The 9,970-nt window shown below is 45.3% G+C and overlaps 1 protein-coding gene across 2 annotated transcripts; it reads left to right on the top strand.

Annotated features, from left to right (window-relative positions):
* ZSCAN9 (zinc finger and SCAN domain containing 9) lies at window positions 455-8,104 on the top strand. 2 transcript variants are annotated; one of them, XM_005665674.3, is made up of 4 exons: window positions 455-662; window positions 1,951-2,439; window positions 2,612-2,759; window positions 5,875-8,104. In XM_005665674.3, the coding sequence occupies exons 2-4, from the start codon at window positions 2,023-2,025 to the stop codon at window positions 6,489-6,491; spliced, it is 1,182 nt and encodes a 393-aa protein (XP_005665731.2). In that variant the 5' UTR covers window positions 455-662; window positions 1,951-2,022; the 3' UTR covers window positions 6,492-8,104. The 2 variants fall into 2 exon arrangements, with proteins under 2 accessions (XP_005665731.2, XP_020955474.1); XM_021099815.1 differs by having other exon boundaries at window positions 507-662; window positions 2,008-2,439.

The following is a 9,970-nucleotide window of genomic DNA, read 5'->3' on the forward strand; positions in this document are numbered from 1 at the left end:
ATAGTTTAATCTACAAAACACCACTATCCTGGTTGGCATAAAAAAATTGATGAACGACTAACAATACTTATAATTATGCTCTTTTACACCGATGAAGCTAATTTAATTGATTTTGAACCGATTTTGCATTACTGCTAAGAACCCAGACAGCTTTAGTGGCAAAAAATTGGGGGAGGGGAGAGAAATAATTATACATGCAAATCCCAAGCTAAAGGTGATGGTGGTTCCTTTAGGGCGGTGGAACTAGGAACAGGGTAGGATTTCACTTTTTACTTTATTAATTTTGGCATTGTCTGAGGTTTTATAAAAAACCATAGGTAATGGATTAATTTTTTTAATGTTCAAAAAATAAAGCATTTTCAATCATTAATGGTCGGTGCTTCAGCCGTGTTTTCAGTTTAAAACCTGTTTGGGGCTCACACACGTATGAAATTCTGTGAGTCACCGTGGAAAACGAACTGGAGGCCCAGGCAGTTGGGGGTTGGCTCCAGGTGAGGCACGCGCAGGAGGTAGGAACCGAGACCCGGAGTCCTAGACCGGCCGGAAGTGCCTTGCGCGGAGGGCCCCTCGGTGGCGGGCATCTTCCCCGCTGGGCCTTTGTTCCCGGGCGCGCGCCAGCGCCAGGGCGGGAGCCCCCTACCTCCTCGCCTTTTCCAGGCCTAGTGAGTGGGCCCGGGACCGGGGTGAAGTGGGGTGGAAAGGGACTCGCAGCCCCGAGGAGGGCGGGGGGCCAGGGGTGGAGGTGGTGGTGGTGGTGGTGGTCGTCGTCGTCGTGCTCCGGGGTCCTATCGCAGAACGATCCTCCCAGGCTGGAGGGACGTTGCGTGGCAGGGGGCTAAGCGGGGGCTGCCAGGGCAGAAGGTCCCCACCGTGAATAACTGAATAACGGCAGCAGGATTAAGACACAGGGCAGGAAACGCCTGGAGTTGGGGAAATATTTTCCGGGACAAGGAAGTTAAGGACACATATTTTTTAAGACGTTCTGCAGCCTTCCTCATGGACAGCCCCTGTGTATACGCTTAGGTTCTAAAAGCATCTGAAGGGGCGTTGAATGGACCGAGGTTCAAGTGCAGAATATGACATTTTCCGGCTCCCTTTCCCTGAGTTCACTGATTCGCAAACCTTGAAATGCATACAAATTCCTGAGGAGCACCCAAATTCCTGAGATACATAATCAGGGCTCCCTATCCTTCCCCTCCCACCCCCAGTCCTGGGATTCTATTCCCTGGATGTCTGCCAAAGGGCCTATGGTGCTGGAATTCAGCTGCTGGGAGGCACTTCGGACATTTTGGAGACACACCGGCCTCCTGGGTCTCAGGAACCGCCGAGTATCAGATTTCTTCTCCCTTGAGCTTCTGTGGATTCTTAGGACTGTCCTCACCAAGAATTTGACATTAAGCAACCTGCTTAACTCCCCCCACTCCCACCCCGGCCCCATTTCTTATCTATTGAAACAGTGATTGTAAACAAACCTCAGAGGGTAATTGTGAGGCTTAAATATGTGTCTGAAAGCATGTTGTAGACTGTTGTGCAGCGTTGGCTGTTACTCTGAGGAGACAGCAGAGTAGCATGCAAAGCCCACAGGACTTGAAATCTCCCTAAATTTTCCTTTCTGTGAATTAGTGAAAATGAAACCAACCTTAAATGATTGTTTAAAAGACTAATTTTACAAACTCAAGACTTCAATAAAAGTTCATTCACTTAGTCAAAGATAAAACCATTTTTCCATTTATTCTTTCTCTAATTTGACTTTTATACAATGAGTCTGTAGATTTTCCATTATCCCCACCCTTTGGTCACTTTACTTTCAGTGAAGAGCTTTAGAGTCTATGACAATTGTTTATACGATTAGTTCCTATAATTAACTGCTGCTGTTTTTCTACAAAAACAGGGATTTCTTTTCTTTTTTTCTTTCTTCTTCTTTTTTTTTTTTTTTTTTAACTGCTTAAGAGGACACTTCCAAAGGTGTTTCTAAAACATAACTCCAGCTGGTGGGTCCCTTTTAAGCTATTCGAGATCAAGATGACAGACCCCAAGGAGGTTTTATCCCTGGATGTTCAAGCTCCTGAGGTTTGGGAAGAACTTCTGACACTGAAAGTGGAGGCAGAAAGTCACTTCCAAATGCAGGAATCCAGGCTGAAACGAAATAACCCACTGGCAAGGGAGATCTTCCGAAGGCACTTTCGACAGCTCTGTTACCAGGAGACCCCTGGACCAAGGGAGGCTCTCACCCGACTCCGGGAACTTTGCTACCAGTGGTTGAGGCCACATGTGAGCACGAAGGAGCAGATTCTGGATCTGCTGGTGCTGGAGCAGTTCCTATCTATCCTGCCCGAGGAGCTCCAGGGCTGGGTGAGGGAGCGCTGTCCAGAAAGTGGGGAGGAGGCAGTGATTTTGCTGGAGGATCTGGAGAGAGAGCTCGATGAACCACAACATGAGGTAGGAAGGGAGATCACCAGGGAAAAAGGTTTATGGGTGTCACCAAGGACCCTTGTGATCCTCCACTTTGTATCCCCTTGACTTTGGTGATTAAATAAGACCCTGATTTCTGTTTCTTTCTGGAAACAGTTATAATTTCTTCAGAAGTCAAATCTTGTCTCTTTGTTTCTAGATGGTAGCCTACAGACTTGGACAAGAAGTCCTCCCTGAAGGGACAGTGTCTCTAGGAGAGCAAATGTCACTGGGCCTCCAGTCCCAGCCTAAGGAGCCCCAACTCACATGTGACCCTGCTCAGGAGCCCCAACACATTGGAGAGACAGGTGAGAGACAGGATTTCTTTGGTGTTGAACATATCCCACCTGGTCGAGCACAAACCAAAAAGCCAGAACTGGGAAACCAGGGATATAGAAGATACTAGCAACGCTCAGTGCTTCTGACTGCCTGGTGGGCTCATCCTTGTCCCCTTCGCCTGCACTCAGTCTTTCCCTGAGTACCATCCTGGAAACTCTCTGGTCTTGGTTCAGGAATCACTGTGAAGAACAGCTTTAGAGAATGGACTTCAGGGTTTTTTGTTTGTCTGCTTTTGTTTAAAATATTTATGGCCGCACCAGCAACATATGAAAGTTCCTGGGCCAGGGATTGAATCCAAGCAGGAGCTGCGACCTACACTGCAGCTGGAACAGTGTTGGATCCTTTAACCCACTGTGCCTGCAGAGGATGGAACCCACGGTTCCGCAGCAACCCGAGCCCCTGCAGTTAGATTCTTAACCCACAGCATCACAGCGGGAACTCTGACTTCAAGGTTTGACAGGTTCAAATCATAGCTTCACCTCTTGGAAGCTGCTTGTACTTGAACAGGTTACTTAACCACTTGATCAGGGTTTCCTCCTCTGCAAAATGGGGTTGATAATAGTATTGTCTCAGTCTGCTCGGTCTGCCATAACTGACTGGATGGCTGAATCAATAGAAATGTATTTTCTCATAGTTCTGAAGGCTAGAAATTCAAGAGCAAGGCGCCATCCGTGTTGGTTTCTGGTGAGACTGCTCTTCCTGGATTGTAGACAGCTGCCTTGATGCTGCCACAGGCATAGGCACATGCGCATTCCTTTCTGCACGTGCCAGAGCCTTTGGGGGGAGCCGTGCTCTGGTATCTCTTCCTCTTCTTATAAGGACCTCAGTCCTATTGGATTAGGGCCCCACCTTTAATTACCTTAAATTATCTCCCTAAAGGCTTTATCTCCAAATACAGTTAGGACTTTATTCATATAGGCCAAATTCATATTGGGGTGGGGATGACACAGTTCAGTCTATAACAAATGTGTACCTCAGAAGGTTGTTGTGGAGTTCCCGTCGTGGTGCAGTGGTTAACGAATCCGACTAGCAACCATGAGGTTGCGGGTTCGATCCCTGCCCTTGCTCAGTGGGTTAACGATCCGGCGTTGCTGCGAGTTGTGGTGTAGGTTGCAGACTCGGCTCAGATCCCGCGTTGCTGTGGCTCTGGCGTAGGCCAGTGGCTACAGCTCCAATTTGACCCCTAGCCTGGGAATCTCCATATGCCGCGGGAGTGGCCCAAGAAATAGCAAAAAGCCAAAAAAAAAAAAAAAAAAAAAAAAAGAAGGTTGTTGTGAGCACTGAATACAAACAATTTATGCAAAGCACTTGGCATGCATTATGCTTAGTGTATGGTAACTGTACTTGTCCGAAATTACCACTGCCACCCTTGCCAGTTTGGGTTTACATTTGCAGTTGAAAAATACAAGATATGCTTGGTAAATGGCAGACTGGATGAGGTAATCTGATGGAATCAGACCTTGCCATTTCCTTGCATGTAATCTTAATCTTCACAGTGGCATTAGTACTGGGGACCAGTGGGTGTAGTACTGGGCACTTGGGTCTGAGTCAGCTGCCTTCCCATTCCAGCTCTCCCTGCAGCAGTTGGCTTCTTCTAAATTCCCACACCTGACATCACAGTCTCTTAGTGACTTTTTGTTAACCTTCTGATAATCAGATCTTGAGCCTGTGGAGATGAGGTTGCAGCAAGGGGGTGACAAATAACTAGCGTATAAATAAGGAGATGATACGTTAGAAGATGATGTCATGGAATAAAGCAAAACTAGAACAAGATAGGGAGGTTACAGCTGCTATTGCTGGGGCACATAGATTGTAGTTTTAAGTGGAGGAATTAGGAAGGTGAGAATTGGGGAGTTCCCATCGTGGTGCAGCAGAGACGAATCCGACTAGGAACCAAAAAGTTGCAGGTTCGATCCCTGGCCTCACTCAGTGGGTTAAGAATCCAGCATTGCCATGAGCTGTGGCGTGGGTTGCAGATAAGGCTTTGATCTGGCATTGCTGTGCTGTGGTGTTGGCTGGCAGCTGTAACTCTAATTCTTCCCCTAGCCTGGGAATCTCCATATGCCGAGAGTGTAGCTCTAAAAAAGAAAAAATACAATAAAATTAAAAAAATAAAGAAGGTGAGAAATGGGGAGTCCCCTGGTGGCTTAGGTGTTGTTACTGCCGTAGCACGGGTTCAGTCCCTGGCCTGGGAACTTTTGTATGCCACAGGTACAACCATTAAAAAAAAGAGAGAAGGTGAGAATTGAGCAAAAAGTTGAAGGAAGTGAGGGTGTAAGCCTTGTTATTATCTGAAGTCAGAGTTTTCCAGGATGAGGGAAGCGCTAGAGCAAAGGGCTTGTGCTGGTGATGCACCCGGGGTGGTTATAGGTTAGAAAGACATAAAGTGTCTGAAGCACCTAGAATAGGAGAAGCTTGGTACTTGTCCCATAAATGACTGAACAGATGCATACATGAGGTGACTTTCCTTGGAAAGGGTCGTTTTGAGGCTCCGTGCCTCACAGCCTGGAGGGAGTTCCAAGGAAAGATGCCAAAGAACCCACTCTGATCTGGACCCTTCTCTTCCTGTGAAGAAATATAAAAAAATTCTGAAGAGTTCCCACTGTGCCTTAGTAGTAACAAGCCCAACTAATACCCATGAGGAGGCAGGTTCGATCCCTGGCCTCCCTCAGTGGGTTAAGGATCTGGCCTTGCCATGAGCTGCAATGTAGGTCGCAGATACAGCTCAGATCTGGCGTGGCTGTGGCTGCAGTGTAGGCCAGCAGCTACAGCTCCAATTTGACCCCTAGCCTGGGAACTTCCGTATGTCATGGGTAAGGCCCTAAAAAGACCAAAAAAAAAATTGTTTTTTTTTTTTTTTGTCTAGGCCTGTCCATAAGAGGGTGGAGTGAGCTGCATTTTGCTAAAAAAGGCAAACCTCCCTCATTACCTTGAGGAAGGTGTAACCACACTGGCCCTTCTGCTCCCAACCTCCTCCCTAGTGTAGCATGACATCAGGATAGAAGCACCTTGCATTTCTGTGCAGACCGACCCTCCTGCAGGCTCAGGGAACAAGTGGCATTTACTTGGGCTTCTTTGTTTCAGATGGAATGATGGAGACTGAGGACAGAGAGTTGGTGCTCAGGAAAGACTGTCCTAAGAGAGTGGAACCACGTGGGAAAATGTCTTACGAGAAGACCTGGGAGGTATCCCAACAGGATCCCCGACACGGAGAAGTGGGTGAACGCAAGGGTGGGATGGAGCAGTACTGGGGAGGGCCCTTAGGAGACCCACCACACAGATGTGAGGAATGTGGGAAGAGCTTTGCTCAGAGCTCAGGTCTCATTCGACATCAAAGAGTTCACACTGGAGAACGACCCTATGAGTGTAATGAGTGTGGGAAAACCTTCAGTCGGAGTTCGGGTCTTTTTAATCACCGAGGAATCCACAACATAGAGAAACGTTACCACTGTAAGGAGTGTGGGAAAGCCTTCAGCCAGAGTGCAGGTCTCATCCAGCATCAGAGGATCCACAAGGGAGAGAAGCCCTATCAGTGCAGCCAGTGCAACAAGAGCTACGGTCGCCGTTCATTTCTCATCGAGCATCAGAGAAGCCACACGGGGGAGCGACCTCACCATTGCAACAAATGCGGGAAAAGCTTTAATCGCCATTGCAACCTCATCCGCCATCAAAAGATCCACACGGGGGCTGAGCTGGTCTAATCCTTACTGTGTTCAAGTGTTCTGGATCCCTGGCCAAACCATGTGGGGTAGGTTAAGACTAGGAAATGCCTTTCTTCCTGTCTCCACTAAATGTGTTTTGGTCCGGGGACATCCAAAGAGAAAGGTTTGGGGTTTTGAAGCTGCTGCTTTCCCTTTGATTCCTTTGCCCCTTCCTGGTTCTTACCACCCCGTCCCTCTCTATTTATTCTCTTTGAGATGGCTGCTAAACTTTTCTAACTATATAACAAGTGGCACTGCTATAGCCAGCATGCCAGGAAGATCTGTATCTGTGTCTAATTCCTAAGATCACATAGAGCTCTGCTGATGTTTACAGTAAATGGATCTTTGGTGTTCCCTGTGACCAGGATCTTCGTGGTAAACACCTTTTCTGCTGCTGCTTCCCTCTGACGCCTACATGATGCTCCGCTGGAATAGTGACCAGCACTGGCTGAGTGCTTCATGGTTTGCAAAGTACTTCCATTTACTTAACATCAGATGGTCCTCGCAACAATCACACAGGGAAATGAATATTGTCATTATCGTGTTTTACAGATGAGGAATTGAAGATTCAGAAAACCCAAGCCTCAGAGCCAAGGTTTCAACCCTGGACTTTTATTTTTAGTAAATTTTTTCTAATGATTTAGTTTAATTTTTCTTTTTATTGGCCACACCTGCAGCATGTGGACAGTTCCCGGGCCAGAGGGTCAAATCAGAGCTACAGTTGTGCCTACACCACAGCCACAGCAATGCTGGATCCAAGACGCAATTGTGAAGTACACCACAGCTTGCAGCAATGCCAGATCCTTAAGCCACTGAGTAAGGTCGGGGATGGAGCCCACATCCTCATGGAGACTGTGTCAAGTTATTAACCTGCTGAGGCACAATGGGAACTCCTAGTAAACTTTAAATTATGAAATAATTTTAGACTTCTAAAAAAGTTGCAAAGAGAGTTCTATATACCCTTTACCCAGTTTCCTCTAATGTTATCATCTCACATCAGGTCTTTTTAGTTAAACCCTTGGGTTTTAACTCCATATTCAACCTGTTTCCAGTGTCACACCTCAACCTGTTTCCAGTGTCACACTTTCTATAGTGGTTAGGGGATGGGTCCTGGATATAGTTATGCACAGATAGATAAGGGCTCCATAGCTTGAACTTCCTTTAGATGCCAAGTGAGGAAGCCCTGGAATTTCGTATAAATTCATCCAGTGTGAGGCAGAAGGGAAGGGGAAGATAGAGGTTGAAAGCTGTCAGTGATCAAACATCAGAAATGGAGTCAAAGTGTTCTCTGGTGGCTCAGCAGGTTGAGGGTCTGGTGGTGACACTCCTGTGGCATGGGTTCCATCCCTGGCACAGGAACTTCAATGTGCTGCAGGCATGGCCAAAAAAAAAAAAAAAAAAGAGTCAAGATTCTTTAAAAATTACAGCTGTTTAAAGAAAATCGGTTAAGGAGATACTTTCATTTACTATGTGATTCTGGTCTCTGTCCTTATCAACTAAGGAGTAATTACAAATTTAAGCATTCGATCAATTTTTAAACAAATATATGTAGCCAGAAAAAACCATATTAAAAAATAAAAATTCATATCTATTAATTTGACTACCTGAAATTATCTCACTTTTGCAGAGTGGCTCATTTCCAGCTGAAGTCAGCTGAGGTCTTCTAGAAGAGGTGAGCTCCTAGAGACAGCAGGTCTCCTCACTAGCCTATTAAAAGGGGTGTGCCTTATGGAACCAGAAGTGATATTTCAAGGATTCCTAATGTGTTTGGAGACCTAACAAGTCCTTCCTCCCCACTTCTTGCCCAGGAGGATCAGTTAAGATCTATGAGTAATTGAGAACATTTAGATTCAAAACGGCATTACTATGGTAGTGGTTGATTTTAATACACTGAAGACCCATAGTGTCCATCATATTTTCAAAAGGGTCTGAGAACTAAATGGAGTTAATAACCACTGCTCTAGACATAGAGAACAGACTTGTGTTTGCTAAGGGTGAAGGGGATGAAGGAGGGATGGATTGGGAGTTAAGAGTTAGCAGATGCAAACTATTATATATAAAATGAAGAAACAATGAGGTCCTACTATATAGCACAGGGAACTATATTCAATATCCTATGATAAACCATGCTGGAGAAGAATATGAAAAGGAATACATGTACATGATGAAATCACTGCTATACAGCATAAATTAACACCCGATATTATAAAATCAACTATACTTCAATAAAAGTAAAAAAAAAAGAAAAAACAAAACCCACTGCTCTAGGGGTGATAGAATGACACAATGGAAAGGAAGAAATTGGTATGATGGAGCCTATTCAGAAAGAGTCCTGACTCACTTTCATTTTCTCTCTCTCTCTCTTTCTCTCTCACACACACACACACACACACACACAGACATTCTGATTTAGTTGATCTTTGTTGCAGCCAAGGTACCAGGATGTTGGGAGTTCCCGTAGTGGTGCAGTGGTTAACGGATCCAACTAGGAACCATGAGGTTGCGGGTTCGATCCCTGGCCTTGCTCAGTGGGTTAATGATCCAGCGTTGCCATGAGCTGTGGTGTAGGTTGCAGACGCGGCTCGGATCCCACATTGCTGTGGCTCTGGCGTAGGCTGGCAGCTACAGCTCCAATTCAACCCCTAGCCTGGGAACCTCCATATGCCGTGAGAGTGGCCCAAGAAATGTCAAAAAGACAAAAAAAAAAAAAAAGTACCAGGATATTTTAAAAGCTCCCCAATGATTCTAACGTGCTGCAGTGTTTGAAAACTGCTTAACTTGTTTCTGTATCTTACCTGTACACAGATATTAGGATCTAAAAATTTAATTAGATTCAAGTTCACTTATTTTGCCAACAATATTTCATGGCAGTGCCCTGTATCTCCTGTGGCAGCTCATCAAGAGAAAAGTATATTTCTAGTAGTTTTCCTTTGTAACAGCCTTGAGATCTCTCATTTTCTTAAGTTTTATACTTTTTGTGTTATCCTTTGAACTGCAGAGAGACTAAGGAATAAAAACTCAGCATGGTATTTTTTCACTAAATAAACTTCTACCAAACTTGTATTCCATTGGGTAGAAAGGGGACTTACTGACATCTTGGTCCACTAAAATAACTTTGTAGTTACTTCTAGCTTAAAATCGAATCCTCTCTGGCTCAAAGGAATCTCAGGGCTTCCTTCCATTTTAGGATAGGTCTAATTTATCATAGGTCAGGCATTGTTCTAAGCAGTTTACACAGAAACTCACCTAATGCTCACAGCATCCCTATCATTGACACGAATAATCAATAAACAATCTATAATAATAATAGAAGAGAATTTTATTTGAGCTTCACTGGGGACTGTAACCTAAGACATGTGGATTCAAGAAGGGTTTGAATTGTGTTCCACCAGACTACAAATGGGACAGTGGGTGGTGTTATGTAGGCAAAAACTGCAAAGCTACACAAACAGTCTGTCAATTAGGACTGGAGCTGGCAA

This window comes from Sus scrofa, chromosome 7 (assembly GCF_000003025.6).
Source record: "Sus scrofa isolate TJ Tabasco breed Duroc chromosome 7, Sscrofa11.1, whole genome shotgun sequence".
Taxonomy (NCBI): Eukaryota; Metazoa; Chordata; class Mammalia; order Artiodactyla; family Suidae; genus Sus; species Sus scrofa.